The sequence below is a fragment of the Hippocampus comes genome, unplaced genomic scaffold (assembly GCF_001891065.2).
Source record: "Hippocampus comes isolate QL1 unplaced genomic scaffold, H_comes_QL1_v1.1 scaffold37, whole genome shotgun sequence".
Taxonomy (NCBI): Eukaryota; Metazoa; Chordata; class Actinopteri; order Syngnathiformes; family Syngnathidae; genus Hippocampus; species Hippocampus comes.
Window position 1 is genome coordinate 1326801 of NW_017805535.1, and position 16472 is coordinate 1343272.

The 16472-nt window shown below is 42.3% G+C and overlaps 1 protein-coding gene across 1 annotated transcript; it reads right to left on the reverse strand.

Annotated features, from left to right (window-relative positions):
- Positions 1-2032: 2032 nt before the first annotated feature.
- Positions 2033-14534, reverse strand: cetp (cholesteryl ester transfer protein, plasma). Its single transcript, XM_019878136.1, has 18 exons — positions 14381-14534; positions 13683-14021; positions 12330-12444; positions 12124-12255; positions 11715-11785; positions 11514-11601; positions 11269-11338; positions 11105-11165; positions 10299-10390; positions 9936-10035; positions 9512-9591; positions 9362-9412; positions 9101-9247; positions 6668-6735; positions 6269-6308; positions 3540-3609; positions 2639-2724; positions 2033-2556 (listed from the first exon to the last, which is right to left on the reverse strand). The coding sequence occupies exons 2-18, from the start codon at positions 13897-13899 to the stop codon at positions 2458-2460; spliced, it is 1587 nt and encodes a 528-aa protein (XP_019733695.1). The 5' UTR covers positions 13900-14021; positions 14381-14534; the 3' UTR covers positions 2033-2457.
- Positions 14535-16472: the final 1938 nt, after the last annotated feature.

Here is a 16472-nt window from a genome sequence, read left to right on the forward strand (position 1 = left end):
CAGTAGGCGGGGGACACCCTGAATCGGTTGCCAGCCAATCGCAGGGCACACAGAGACGAACAACCATCCACGCACACATCCACGCCTAGGGACAATTTTGAGTGTTCAATCAGCCTGCCATGCATGTTTTTGGAATGTGGGAGGAAACCGGAGCACCCAGAGAAAACCCACGCAGGCCCGGGGAGAACATGCAAACTCCACACAGGGAGGCCGGAGCTGGAATTGAACCCGGTACCTCTGCACTGTGAAGTCGACGTGCTAACCACTGGACTACCGGGCCGCCCACAGAAAGAACAAATAAATGATATTCTATTAGATGGCAAAAAGTATTAAATTGAGTTATGTCTCGTCTTTTGGTGACATTTTTTATGGTGTGCCGTGAGATTTTTCGAACTTGAAAAATGTGCCTCGGCTCGATAAAGGTTGGGAGTCACTGCGCTACAAGCAGACTGTGCAAGTAAACCATAGCAACTACTGTATAGTTTTCTCACAGACGAAAGTTCATCCGTTGGCGAGTAACGCAAGTACTGAAAGCTTGGTTAAATTTTCTGGTCTGTACCATCTCAGCCTAACGCTGACAGCCCCAAAAGTACCGACATCGAAGCCTCTCCTTCGCAACATTCGCTATGTGAAGACAAAAATAAACCCAAATACCCTCCTCCAATTAATGTGCGCAGCAGACTGTTTGTTCCCTTCCTTTGTTCGTCCTCCCCGCCTCTACCCTACTCGCAGTTACACTCTCAGCATCTTCGTAGTCTGCTCCCAGTCCCTTACACACTGGTGCTATCTACTGGTAGGGAGTGGTACTGACAGTAATGCTCAACACAACGATCAAATGTAATTTTTTTTTTAATTTGTCAAAACATTCGACAAAAAAGAGTGGAAAAGTACAAATGAAACAAAATTACAAATTACAAAATGAAAGCCAAAAAAGTAACTAAGTGCCAAACCAGAGACACTATCTCTTTTGATCTTTATGAGTTCGATTGAGAGCTTTCAGATGTTAAGATCTCATTATAGAAGACACGCTAACCACTCGGCCACCACGATGCCATGAGACGACCATTCCTGATCATCGCTCACTTCTTTACACATGATACTTTACGTATTAAAATTGAGAAAACAGCGCTACCTGGTGGGCTACTGTCAGATGGCAATTTGCGGAAAGGCTGACAGGTTCCACTGACATTGGCAAGAGTGCACAAATAGTAGAACTGAGATGATACCACCGGGAGGTTGATCACTTTTTGATGTCCCGCGACTGTGTCAACAAGAGTAAGAATAGAAAGAGAAAACGTCTGTTTTATTTATTTATTTGTTTGTTTTCGGGTTTATTGTGTAAATCAAATCGCACAATATGTATTAAACATATTATTCATTGTGTATTCATCTTTTAAAATTCATGGAACAGGCAGCACAGCACAACAGTGGATACCAAGTATGCCTCACAGGATTGAGCTTCTTGATTTCACTTCCCATTCAGGCCTTCCCCTGTGTTCCGTGGGTACTCCGGCTTCCTCCCATTTCAGAAAAATGCATGTTACGTTTTGTTAACACCCTGAATTGTTGTTTTATTTTTGCTGCAATTGACTTGACTGACAACAAATCCAGTCAGCTAAAATATGATCCCAGCCCCGCATAATCCTAAAGATGTACAGAAAATTGATGCATGGAATTAATGTGCAATGACTACGCTGAAGACATTCACCCTTTTCAATTAAATAATTCTAGCAGCAACTAGAGCTTACATGACAAAAGTATCAAATCAGAATAAAGACTGTTTATTTAAAATAAATAAATAAAAATACTGAGTATTGCTGTAAGGAAAGCACTGAAAATATTTAAGGTGTAAATACACCTTCAGAACCACTTGAAGTCCTTCTTACCTGCCTACCCTCTTTCTGTCGGCCACTGCGGGTTCCAGATCAAGCCCACCTGCATATAGCCTAATACAAGCATCCTTCTTTTGAATGCAACTCAGAATACCGGCGCCAGAAAAAAAAAAAAAAAAAAACACACTGGAAACAACAGATTGATAAAACATCTGCAGCAGTTTATTACAGATATTCAAGGAATCAGGCCTCCTTGGGAAATATGTACCGGTATTTCTTTTCCTGTGCAACTGAACTGAAACACCATAGACTACATGTAAATTTGAAATTATTAAAGTAGTCTACCTCCAAAAAAAAAAAAAAAAAAAAACAGCATTCGGTCTTTTCAAGTAGGTGGCAAAAGTACTCCACACCTGCCAGATTTATCTCCTGTGCATGTCCATCTTCAGGTCATTCTGATTGAATTTAGCTCATTTCAAAACTTCTTGATATTTCTTACATTGCTTAATTAAAGATTTTTGGGGGAATTATAATAACAACCTCGCACCCAAAAAATGAACAATACTGCATATAAATTACCCAGTTACTTGTGAAATGGGGGTTAGGGAGAAAGTGCCTCGAGGCTTTATTGTTGCAGACCGCCTGTTTGCTGAAGTGTCATCTTGAGGAAGTCAACAAGGAGGTGATGAGGAAAACCAAAGTCCATCTGTATGATCACAAATCCCTGAGCGAAAGGGAATAACACTGAGTGTAAGACATGAGAACAAATGGGCAGATGACAAAAAAAGTGTTCAAGTGACACTTACATCCAGAGGAAGCACTTCTGGGGTGTAGATGTCAAATAAGTATAATCCCTGTTTGTCCAACAGCCTGGTTATCTCGGTTTCAAGTACTGGAACAACAAACGGAGAAGAGTACCGCAGTTCATTCAACTCAATCATTTAAAATAAAATGTTGCTTTTACAGAAAAGTCACACATGAAATGTTTTTGGTTCACATTAGGGTTTTCACTTTTTTTTTTTTTTTGGCAGTATTTTCATAGAATGATGACAGTGTATCTTGCCATGAAAAGAGGGTGGTACACAGCGCACTCACATCTCAAATCACTGGAGATGTACTACTTTAGACGAATACCGCAGAGTGTATCATGCATTGAATCAGTAAATGTGTGGTGAGACGGAATTCTGCCCGGCTATGACCATGCGTAACTTCATATTATCGAGACTGAAGTCTGTATTCTGCTCTTATTCAGTCTGTACTATGCTCATATTTAGTCATGCTGTATAACTTTCCCATGCCCGCAGTGTAGCTTGGTGTCCTTGTAACAATCATCACCTGGAATTGGAATACTCCCTGCTGAAGTCGCACAAACTTTGGAATGCGCCAAGCTAAGAATCGGTTTAGGAGAAACGAAAGTTATGATATCACACCTTGTGTCTCGGTACCGCCCTTCTGATGGTATAAAAATGATGTGAATCTCTTCCTGCTTCGCACTCGTGACCCGCAGCCATTGTCTATAATTTGCCGGTGCCCAGAATATTCTGTTATTAAAAGCTTTGAAGAAACTGTTAATCGATTCCAGCCTTTATTAGAAGAACCAACATTCTCCTCGTCCGAAATTCAACGAAGACGCGGTGAAGAGGAGGCCGCTCTTCCCCCAACAAGACCAAAACACATTCTTATTGTAACTGTATAAAATGTTCTTACCAGAAAGTACCTTGGGGATGCCGATCTTCATCAAAGCTTCTTGTATGAAATCCAGTTGTGCTTGAGCTCCCTAAAAAGAGAAATCAGTCAATCAAAACGCACTTTGAGTTCAGTGTATGATTTTCCATAATTGCTCAGAATGTAAATGTTTGTGCCTCAAGAGGACATTTCCCAGTGTTTCATATATGAATACTTATTCACTGCCGTTGACAGCCATATACGGTATGTCAAAATATGAAATAGTGGCAAAATGATTGGAATGAATGTAGCATTTTAAATCAAGAGCACGTAATGAGAGCCATCTGTGGATAGGACTAAAAGGCGCAACAGTGAACTGCAGAAGTTCCACAGTTTCGTTTTGTTTTTTTCTCTAAAAACACAAACAACTTTGTTTTGAACTATAATGTTGGTGAGTACACTGCAGTCCATTAACGGTGACATGTTCTGTAAAAGTGACAGTGTGATTGCTTGAACACAAATGATTGGGTCTCTGGAGTTCCACCCAGTTATGCTTTGTTGAAGCGAGCCATTTTGAATTTTGTATCTAGTCAACTCAACTCAACTCAACTGTATTTATAGAGCACTTTCAAACAGCCATCGCTGCATACAAAGTGCGGTACATGGAGCAATTTAACATATACAACAAACAGTAAAACAAATCGGTAATAAAGACGGTAGAAAGCACCAAACAGCAAAACCAAGAACAAATCTAAGTCATGCTGAGTCGAATGCCAAAGAATACAAGTGAGTTTTGAGGCGGGTTTTGAAGATGGGCAGCGAGGAGGCTTGCCGAATGTTCTACTTCTACAAATCTACCGACTGAACCACATGCTGATTTCCCCCACCAATGACGTAGAAGCTTTGCTGGACAAAATCAACTGCCATTTTTACACAGTCATGGACAAATAAAACCATTTGGACCACTTTAATTTCTTTCTTTTTCATGTTCATGCCTGCTCCCACCTGATACACCTTTGAATCAGAAAAGAAAAGACAGTATGCCTGAAACCACTGTTTTGGGCACCACAATGGCATTGCTATTGATGTACGAAGTGATTCTGGTTTATCCAGAAAACCACGGCACATGGCTAGACATCAGCTGTAAAATTAAACATTTATGAGTTATTTTGGTTGTCGTCATTATCTTGAGTTTCAGCAACCATTTGAAATGAACGAGAAAGTGGAAAAAAACGTTTTCCATGACTATACGCGTCAAGGGCGGCCCGGTGGTCTAGTGTTTAGTGCATCGACCTCACAGTGCAGAGGTACCGGGTTCAATTCCAGCTCCGGCCTACCGGTGTGGCATGTTCTCCCTGGGCCTGTGTGGGTTTTCTCCCACATTCCAAACACAAACATGCTGATTGAACACTCTAAATTGTCCCTTGGTGTGAGTGGGAGCGTGGATGGTTGTTCGTCTCTGTGTGCCCTGCGATTGGCTGGCAACCGGTTCAGGGTGTCCCCCCGCCTAATGCCTGAAGACGGCTGAGATAGGCTCCAGCACCCCCCAGCGACCCTTGTGAAGATAAAGCAGATCAGAAAATGGATGGATGGATGGATATATGTGTCAAAGCCAAAAGCTGAGCTGCATTGTTTGCACTGATTAGCATTGCGTAAATTGTGCTAGCGGCGTTTGCTTGATAGCCTGCAAAAACGTCAATCCCTGACGGAGTTGTTGCTGCACAGTGAACGTATTTGTGTGTCGGCTGCATGCATCAGACAGGCGGATCCGCATGCTAACTGACAAATGCAATTTGGCAGCATAGTGATGAAGCGCTGCTTTCTACGAGTGACGATCCGATCCCAAATACTTTTACTGTCTTTACGGAGACTTGCCTTTCTCCTCAGACTCCGGGTTGCATGAGAGCAACGAACCGTGCGCGCAGTCGCAGCGACGCATCACCACCATCATTTGCACAGGACATAACCGACCCTCAATGGCAACCGGTTTCAACCAGACTGTTAGAAGTGGAGGTGTTGTGTTGTACTTTTATTTCATCGTTTGTTCACTTTGACCAAAGAATGCCAAAGACTTTCAAGGAGACACTGTTTAAAAAGGTGGGGGAAAATGTGCGAAGGCATCCCCTATACCCCTTTCCCACTGAAATTAGCAGGTAGTAGTGATCCGTGGCGACACGCAACAAATTGGCATACTGTTCCTTTCCCATTGACCAACAGAAGGCAATTCTGCACCTCCGCCCCCACCACCACCACTTTGCGTCTGGTTACGTCACCACGCTGTGATTGCGTACTTGATAGTGCGACAGATTTCTTGGTGGGAAACAAAGCAACATGGAAGCGAGTGTTCTTTCTTTTATCATGCTTTTTCCCGTCCTCAAAACGGTCGAAAAGCAGCGGAGGATCAACTCTTTGCTACTACTGAGACAACAGCTTCAAGGGCGATCTCCTAGCTTTGTTGTGGGAGACTGCTATATACGAGGCCGACGGCGCGCGATGTTATGACAGATCATGTTCCGCCCTCTGTCACACGTCATTACCGAAAGTCCCGTATTAGGCTTTCACACTGCAAGCTGAGGCGAGCTGAAGTGATCACAACCCGCCTCCGATGGCGTGCTGGTGGACACGGATCGGCATGGATCGACACTCCTTTCCCACTGCCCAAAAAAGCGTGTTCACCCGTAATTTTGCGGCAGTGGGAAAGGGGTACTAGAGAACAAAAATGACACCAGTCGTTGTGAGCGGTTAGGATGACATCAGAGCAGTCCACTTACCAGAGGAGATTGGTACAATTCAGCACGTAGTACATCAGCCCTGTAGGATGAAATTAATTAGTACTTATTTGTATCGAGCATACGAGGTGGGTACTAGATTCAAAATGCAGCCTTTGGTTACTAAGTAAAGTTCTTTAAGACTGGGCTACTGCTGCCCTGTACTAACTCAACCTCGGTACAACTCGAAACAGTAGAAACGATCATTTCCAGACACAATGCACAAATCTAGAATTTTCTCATGCATTTGGGGCAAGACAGTGGCTAATAGAAAGTGCAACCCGCTTTTTGTTTCCTCATCACCACGGAGGTGCGATAAATTACCATCAATCCAGTGAGACACAGTTAGAATGCATGAAACAGAGATCGGCTGATTATAAAAGTGAGTGAGAAAGGTCTTACTGTAAAGATTTGCCATGCAGTGAGACGTGTTTGTTGACATAAGAGACCGTGACATCTGCGGTGATGAACTGCACAAAAAAACACACTCAAAAAACAAGCACATTAATCAGAGAAAAAAACTACTTGTCTCGCACAGGGACACTATCATGGCGTCGTCATCGGTGTGGTGGGTGACATCCATTGACTTTAAGCGCCTGTTAAGAAGTACATTGTGTTCCAAACCGAACATTTTAAGGAACCCCCCGCATTTTGCTTATCAAGTCCCCAAGAAGGTGGATGATGCGATTTGGACATTAGTGTGCAATCTCACCTTGAGAAGTCAAAGAGTCATGCCAAGACTCAATTTGTGGACTTTTCATCTCCTTTTAATACCATGCCTCCTAAAATTCCGGCGGACATTTTTGCCAGTGAATTTCCATTTTAGTGAGCTGTTTTATTGCCTTTATCATTTATTTAAAGCACAACTTCACGCTCACGCACTCTATTAATTTTGCAGATGACACAGCTCTCGTGTGCCGGCAACAGGATGGAGAGTTAGATCATGGGCCGTTTTTAGATTCCTTTTTTTGACTGGTCAAATAAGTCATACTTAATTTTGAATACCAATAAGATTAAAAAAAAGATGTCCACAGATTTTAGAAAGTCGTCGTTTTCATTGGGGAGACTATTCAGGTTGTTCTAAACTGCACGTATACACTGACATTGTGTTGAGCAACAACCCCAAATGAGGCTCGTGGACTTTTGCACTCTACAAATAACAAAGAAGAGACTTTTTTTTTTTTTTTTTTTAGGGGGGGGTTGTTTTTAATGTCAATGTCAACAAAACGCTCTTTGTACTGTTTTTGCCCTTGTTCCCTGCACGCCCGCTTGCTTCTAGCCCCCGGTCAATAAATAGCCCACTGTCCCAATGGCCTTGTTGCCACTCGTTTCTGCGCTTTGGGTCCTTCCGCGAACAGTGTTTTAGAGATGTAAATTAAAGGCGTGTTGAAAAGCTGCATCGTGGTTTGAATGAGTAGCAACTCTTTCTCTACGCTGCAATGAAACGGGTTTGAAATAGCACTAGTACTGAAGTAATACAATGAAATAAATGAAGTCAAAGTTTTGTAGTTGAAGCATTACAAAGATTAGTGTGAAAAAACATGGTATGAAACTTTTATTAGCAAAAGGTATAGCCACATTGCAAAAGAGTAAGATGGGGTCAAATGCTGTCAAGACAAGGTTGTTTTGAGTGCGTTCATAAAGCAGCCCTGGTTGTGCCTGATGTCCTCTCTTTTTAACGGAGGGAGCACCTTTTCACCTGAAACCTGGGCTGCTGTATCATGGATAGCACGAAAATATACAGTGGAAATCGTTTCATCCATCCATCCATCCATCTATCCACTTTCTGATCCGCTTTATCCTCACGAGGGTTGCGGGGGGGGGGGGTTGCTGGAGCCTATCCCAGCTGTCTTCGGGCAGTAGGCGGGGGACACCCTGAACTGGTTGCCAGCCAATAGCAGGGCACACAGAGACAAAACTCACACCTAGGGACAATTTAGAGTGTTTCTTTAACCTGCCATGCACAATGAGTACCCGTGTAAAACCCATGCAGGCACGGGAGAACATGCAAACTCCACACAGAGAGGCCGGAGCTGGGATCGATTCCTGCACCTCTGTACTGTGAGGCTAACGCGCAAACCAGTTGACACCGTGCCGCCTGGAGATCATTATTAAAAAAAGGGAAAAAAATCATCCATTGACTCAAACAGAGCAACCAAAATTAGGGTGGCATTAACAAGAGCCACCAAACTTCTGATGGCTCGAATGACAGTGATTCTGTTTGAAATAGAATACTATATACCTGTAGAGGTGAAACTCTATTTGGTTGATTTAATAGACTTTGTTGCTTCCTCGTGGAAGGGCATGTCAGTGAAATTGAGGAGTATTTTCCCCACCGAACAGAATATCTTTAAAGCCAACCGCAAGTCTTTGTATATGGCCTTGCCAAACTCTTCCCACACCAGTTTTTGCCTCAGCGAGCGTCAAAACTGCATTTCGCTTGGCCAGCCGGTAGCCTCCAGACTCCCTCCAGTCAGGCATTACGGGATACAGTTTGTGGAGCCTGAAAATGTCTTTCTCTCCCGGCTGCAGTTTTTGCATTGCAGCATGTGTGGGAGGGTCAATCGCCAGGTGTGCAGCTTTGAGTTGCCAACTGTAATTTGTTTGCGATTGTCCGTTCCAGTTGTTTTTGGCCGCATCACTCCATTCGTAGGGTGCAATGAATACGCAAAAAATAATCAGGAAGGGGGGCAAAGACTTTTACAGTTTTCTTAATGCTCAAATGGGTAAATGTTAATTCAGCAAATGCGTTGATTGGGAACTGCCTCACTTTTCTTTGTTTTTGGAATGTTAGCTTAAATTTGGTTGATTTTAACCCAAGTTTGACATCCTTACCGTCTTAAAGAAGAGAGTTTCTTGACTTTCACACCAAAGTTGGCCAGAGGCCTCGGCCCAGACAGTTGTCCCGAAAGTGGAGGTGTTGATGTAGGGCACAGACGAACTCCACACACGTAATTCTGGATGACTTGTTTCGACAAGACACTTGACACACAAACACACACACAGAAAGGTGATATGTAAGTATCTCCAGAATGAAAAAAAAAAATCCTAGTGCTCATCTAAATGAGCAACGATATACTTCATTGTCCAAATTACCTTTCTTAAAAAATCAGGCATGGCTGTCGTGACGTTTAACTTGAAAAGTTCCTGAAATCACATTCACAAGATTATTTGATGTACTGTATTTCTGGGATCATTTTGGTACATCATGGTGAATATAAGTATTCATCTGAGCTGTTTGTTTACAATCAACTCTGCTCCAGTGATGTTAAGGCGGAAGCGACCATCTTGGTGGGCAGCAGCCATCATCGGGTTTAATACCTGGTCTAGGGGTAACAACAGCGAAGCATTAAATTCACAAAAACAAAACCGAAAACCATCTCGAGGGAGTGCAGTGCAGTGAGGATGCATTGTTGAGAGATAAAGTCCGGTCAGGTTTCATACTGTATCCTGACAACCATGCCCATTTAGTGTAATAGCAGTAATTCTTTTACAGAAAATGGTCGTTTTTTGTTGTTGTTGTTGTTGTTCAACACGACGGCTTATAATGTTCATTTCCACAATTCAGCAACAACTCAACAACTGAAATTGGTCTTGTAATATTTGATCATTTTTCAAGGTACGCACACTGTATTTTAGTGGATTATTGGATTGGATAAAATATGCTGACCTGAGATCCAAAAGTAGAGCATCCGGTTTTCAGTCAGCTGACTGGGATTGAAAACGGAATCACGAATGACACTGGAAGTATTGTTGTACTTTGTGAGCCCCTGGAAAATGGGAGGAAATAAAAACAACCATTTTTCTACAGTAACTAAGCCTCTGAATGTGGCGCCTGTTTCTGACGGCTGGAGGATTCATTGCTGTTTTACTCGTTTGCTGTTACACATTGTAATTTGCTTTTACACTAGCTTGCACTTTTATGAATGCGTTTTTAAGCACTAGTATGTTTTTAAAAAAATACATGAATGTGTGTTTTAATTAGGTAGTTCACTTACCTGGTCGTGTACAATAAATGTACAGATCTTTCTACCTTGTGGTATGATTCAATGTAGTGAGCAGTGACGGTGGGAGCAGTGGTCACACCGATATCTACAGTGATGTCTCCGTCACTGAGGAACTGCTCTGAAAACACATCGAGACACAACGCACGGCATGAACTGATGGATTCAGGTCAACAAAGCAGCTAAACGATCATTGTGTAGCGAATGAAGCAAGATTGGGGAAAATGTGAGAGAAAGGAGAAGAGAGGAGCAGAAAACGAAAAAGGAGGGCAAGACTAACTGTGAGCTCATTTCCTAACGATCCTGTGGTTCCAAACTCTTGACAAGTGACGACAACATGAGCTTCAGGTCACTTCTTAATTGTCTATCATTCTCTTTCATGTCATGAAAAATGTTACTGTAGTTTAGAATATTCAGCCATTCATTTTCCGATCCGCTTATCCTCACAAGGGTCGCGGGGGGTGCTGGAGCCTATCCCAGCTGTCTTCGGGCAGTAGGCGGGGGACACCCTGAACCGGTTGCCAACCAATCGCAGGGCACACAGAGACGAACAACCGTCCACGCCCACACTCACGCCTCGGGACAATTTAGAGTGTTCAATCAGCCTGCCATGCATGTTTTTGGAATGTGGGAGGAAACCGGAGTACCCGAAGAAAACCTACGCAGGCCCGGGGAGAACATGCAAACTCCACACAGGAAGGCCGGAGCTGGAATTGAACCCGGTACCTCTGCACTGTGAGGTCGACGCTAGTTTACAATATTGAAACCGCTAAATTGGAAGAAGTACAGAAAAAGGGATGTACCTTATGAGGTACTGTACTTAAAGTGAACCCACCTGCTCTCTCCTGTATGAAGTCAGCTAATATGTTTGCCACCTTGTTGATCTCCTTACAAATCTGTATAGGAAGAAAAATGTTTTTTTTTGTTTTGTTGTTGTAACGGAAGACAATATTGTGGCTCTGATTTTGATGATCATCTCACAATTAAACGATGATTTACCTGTCCCTTGATGACTAGCTTGACCGTCAACGTAACGAAGTCAGTGAAGATCTTCTTGAGCCAGTTTGGTCTGAACACACACACACACACACACACACACACACACACACACACACACACACACACACACACACACACACACAGACACACACACACACAAAGCACTCAATGTGAATAAAGTGTCTTCATCTGACAGCCCGACGATGAGGAGAATTTATTTGAAAAGAATGGGTAGCCTAACTCACTCTCTTTCTCCCTGCAGGTGCAAGCGCAGTTTGTCAAAGTTCAAGTGACAGGATGATGTGTCTGCTGCTACCTTCCCCTGACCGCAATCTGAGACAAGCCAAACAATATAAATGTGAAAAATAATGATGAGATGCTTCGTCACACATATCAAGCTGTTTTTGAATCAAATAAAGTTAACTGACTTTTAGATAAATACTTACAGAGTTTGGGGTTGATCCCAAGGTCAATCTGTGACTCAATCTCAAAATGAATTGACTGAGCAACGTTGACTCTAGATGAAACAAACAACAACAAAAATGTTTGTATGCTTTAAGAACTATGTGATTACATTTGCACTTACCAGGTGAGTGGGGAAGTAACAGCCTCCCAAATGTGTGTGTGCTAGCTCTCTAAACTGCATTTCTTCAAAAGAATCTTTCATAAATGACTCAAAAATATAAAGGGAACACTTGGAGTTCCATTGTGCTGTTTAATTGTTTCCTTTTTTCTTTTGACTAGTACATTTTGCCCACATCAGAAATACAAACAGCAGCTAATAAACTGAATCATTATCAGAGGAGTGATATAAACACATTTATTTGGTGCATTTGATTTTCTAGACAAACTCACAGCCAACTGCCATATTCGTAATGGAGGGTCCCAATGAAGACTGCAGATACGTTGCTTATCTCCATGGCGATGCCTTCACCGGGAAGAAGCTGAAAGGAGCTCTGACCGATCGTCAGGTTGTGAATCTCCATGCTGGAGGAAGAGGTGCAAACGTGCCTTGAAAGCCTTTTCGTTACCAATTGTGTGTATGTTATGCATGGACTCACTTTTCAAGGCCATATGAGATTTTGCCCAAGAGGGGCATAGACTTCTCTCCTTTAACATCTGGATATCTAGCATATTGGAACGCTGCCTCGATCACTTTAGTGGTTTTCTCATTCACTGTGCAAAAACGAGATTAATGTCGTCGTGAACTGAAACACATTACACATTACACAAGATCAGATGGAAGACACGTGGTCTTCCATCTGATCTTGCAAATTGCTCAGCTTCCCCTAAAATGTCAAAAAATAAGTGATCAAACATATGCATGTACATACAATTGAGTGTACATGTCATTGACTAAATCTGCGCTACAACGTGCTCAAATTTTGTTCCGAATCAGCTTCTTATTACTGGTTACGACGCGACCCTCTTCTCATTCACTCCCGCAGCTTCACTGTGCTTTAAACTGTGTGGACGCTGAGCGTCTGCAGCTCGGAAGCTGCTCGTCTCAAGAGTAGTCCCAATGCATTGAAACGAGACAAGTCATTGGATAAATGCTGGTTTTGTCCCGCCCATCGGACGCTCAGCGTCTCTGGGAGTCTATGGACAGTGGGCATTTATGGGCTGGCCCGGACGCTCAGCTTTTCTGCATGATGATTGGATGATCTGTCTGAGGCTGAATCTCTTTTTGATTGACAGCGAAATAAGCCATTCTCCGATCTTTTGGTGTCGGCATCCGTGGGAGCATTTTTCAATTCTCATTCTGTTCTGAGTTGACCTGGAGAATTCTAATCATTTTAGCGACAGACAGTCTCTTTGTTAAAAACGACGAGCGACAAATTAATCTTTTATTTCTGGTGTGTTTTATTGTAGTTGCTTGTGTTCGCAGACTGACTTATACTGTATCACCACAGTTAAGACCCAGGAAAAGACGCCTTGTTGGTATGACAGGGTCGCAGATCATTTTCTTGAAAAGAAACGGAGAGTAGAATTCACGTATAAATAAACGGACACATTTTATGATGTAGGCCGAAATTGAGCTTCCCCTCCTTGACAGACCAGCATCCGCCATTGGTGTTACCTGAGCCCTGAGCAACTGTGATGTCATTTTCAGTTGACAGCAAGTGGCAAAATGGCCGCCCCCTCTGATGGATAAAAATGGGGGATTTTGCTGCTTAAATCATATTCCACAAACGCAATATTAATCAGAATGTTGTGTTTAGAGAAGTGGGGGCGGATAAAACATTATTGTAAAAAAATGGAGTTTGACTCGACTTCCTCTCTAAACTGAGTGTGACAAACCAGACTGATTATTATTACATTGGTAAGGCAGAATTGCCAGTGTCAGATACCAAGTAAAGAGAAATAACCATTTTAATGAGTCCAATGCTTCGACAGACTGTTAAGATACTCACACACAACAGCGGCAGGGTAGGTGAGACGGCACACGGCCCCAGTGAATCTGTAGGCTGAGTTGGTATCCCGCAGGCACCCATGAGATGATCCATACACAGAAAACAGGAGTAGGAAGAGTAACAGTGGAGAAACGCCATGAGTCATTTTGTAAGTGGACTCTGGACCCACTCTCTTGGCCCCTGGGATCTGTGAGTTTTGGTTGGAGTTCAGGCTCATTTTCACAGTTGGGCTCTTTTGTCAGTGTAGCCCCTGGTTTTTGCCGAAGCTGCTACCGTTACCTCATTTATAACCCTACTTGTGATCTTGACTTTGTTATCTCTCAAATGTTGATCTTTCCTCTGAAAGAGAGTAAATGCAAAGTAATCATCCAGTTTTGTCATTTCAGTCAATCATTTTATTTCAAAACAAATGCACACACACAAATACTGTACAGATTTCAATTGCTCTGCCACACTTACAAAGTCTGTCATTCTCTGACCAAAACGTGATTTTTCCCATGCAGTCAGCAGTACAAAAAGTCAGCAACATTCAAAGAGATCTTAGTGAAGATTACATCAATTTGGGTTTTATTGCAGAAAGGGCCAAACTAGAATGGAATGCTATACCAAAACAACACCTTTAAAATGAGCAAATATCACTCATCGAGTTCATTATGTCTTGTGGAGGAGGCTAACATAACAATATGAAGAGAACCAACCTTTTTCCCCCCTCAAATGTCTTCTGTCCTTGCTTTTCTGATTAAGAGGTTAAAACGGGGTACCCAGTCAGAACTGCAAATAATCTATGCAGTCCAACTAAATATAGGAGACGATTCCGATATGAGCACGATTTTCAGCAGTAAGCCTTTTTGAACCCAGTTACTTTTATTTGTATTTGTTGGGGGTAACTCATTAACAGCAAAAGTCTGTGTCTGTGGGACCTTTAATATAGCACCATCTAGTGGGGGTATAAGTGTACACCACATTCACTATTCGGTGGTTACTCCAGTGCAGGAGTGCCCAACGAGTCGATCACGGTCCGCCGATAGTCCGCGGACTGGTCCCAAAATGACCGTGAGGTGTGTAGGGGTAAATGGAAGGGGGAATATTTTTAAATGATGTGTGTGTCTGTGTGCGTATTATTAATACTATATATTTTTGTGATAGTGCACATTGCACTTAAAGCACAAAAAAAGTATTGTAAAATAAATTAAATAAAACAAAAAAAGTAGGTCACATTTGTTTGTTTATTGTTTATTGAACATAAAAACATATACAGTAATAAATTGACAGAAAGTAAAGTAAAATAGTAAAAAAGGAAACAAAAACAGTCACCATACAACACAATTATATGTTCAAAGGAGTAGGAAGAAGTAAAAAACTTATCTAGTCCCACCCCAACTTATGTATTAATATATAAATAGATCATTTTTATATCAATCAGAAAAGAAAGGAGAAGTCTGCATAAAAATTAATGCTTTTACCCTTATATGTGCTATACTTATCTATTTTTACAACTTTTGGTTTGGATCCGGATTATATACATACACACCCTAGCACTTTTATCTGTCGATTTTCTCTTGAATTTCTTGATTTTCTCGTGTTTAAACATTTGTATGGTGTCCCAGAATTCATAACAGCCCTCCAAGGCAAACTTTAACTACAATGTGGCCCACGACAAAAATGAGTTTGACACCCTGCTCTTAGAGAAAAACGAAAATTTTGTACTTTATCCCGGAATGTTTGTTGCCCATCGGCAGAAAGCAGGTCCTCTTCGGCAATAGATAATAATCAACACAAGCAACAGCTCAATTTGCACAATGTATAACCAATTGCAGTTTATGCATTATGTGCTGCAGCACAGAGCGCCATTGCTTCATTTAGAAAACCATTTCAATTCCCCCCCCCATTGTGTGACGTCACTTGGAATTTGCGCCCCCTTGTGGAGTCATTTGCTGTAAGAGAGACGCAATAATCATATCTTGCATCGTGGGGAACAAAGGTTCTCTTAATTTAAAAAGAAACCTTTTTTTCCGTTTTTCTTTTAAAATATCATCTCTATGTGAATTTGCGCATTGGTCGTGGTGAAGGAGGTACGAAAGGTGGGGTGTCACTCAAGTTATAAGCGCCACAGTTTAGAGCAGTGTTTTTTTTATACCCTGTGCCGCGGCACACTGGTGTGCCGCGAGATATTGTCAGGTGTGCCGTGGAAAATTATACAATATGTATGGCTGTACGGTCGATAGCCTGGAAGACTAATCATGTAGTACTCTTCCATACCGGTAGGGAGCAGCAGCAGCTAGGAAATTGCCTTATGTTTCGAGACAAGAGAAGTTTCCGACGCGAGGCAATACAATGAAAGGTATCTTTCATTTAGATTTACTTCTTTTTACAGGAGATGCAACGACACCAATGTTCGCTCTAAACCGCGCAACTGTTCAGTGAGTGACAGGTATCTAGCCAATCACACGATTCGATGCAATGACGCTATGCAGCCAATCACGGCATTGACAGGACTTGCGCATGTTCTCTGCTCCATAACAATAACTGCAGCGGCGATAAGTGACGGTCATGCTAATCCTTTATCATGGCGAAACGACCGGGCAGTGAACGTGATACGTCGACTTCCCAAACCAAAATAAGAATGAACTATTATGTACAAATAGAAGAACAAGCAGTGAAACTGGGTGACATATTTTCTTTTTCGGGTGAGACAGGTCTGCTCTGCAAAACATGCAGCAACGCTTAAGCTGTAAGCAAATTTTGAAAAAAACACTTGTTAAGAGGACTCAGTAGTATTTGCCAAACAAA

Excerpts from the sequence above, each read along its gene's own strand:
- cetp (XM_019878136.1), bottom strand. The coding sequence starts at position 13,899 with ATGAGCCTGAACTCCAACCAAAACTCACAGATCCCAGGGGCCAAGAGA. Across the intron at positions 9,248-9,361 it reads TGCCTGATTTTTTAAGAAAG|TGTCTTGTCGAAACAAGTCA; the intron begins GTAATTTGGACA and ends TTGTGTGTCAAG. Across the intron at positions 2,557-2,638 it reads CAGAAGTGCTTCCTCTGGAT|GGATTTGTGATCATACAGAT; the intron begins GTAAGTGTCACT and ends CCTTTCGCTCAG.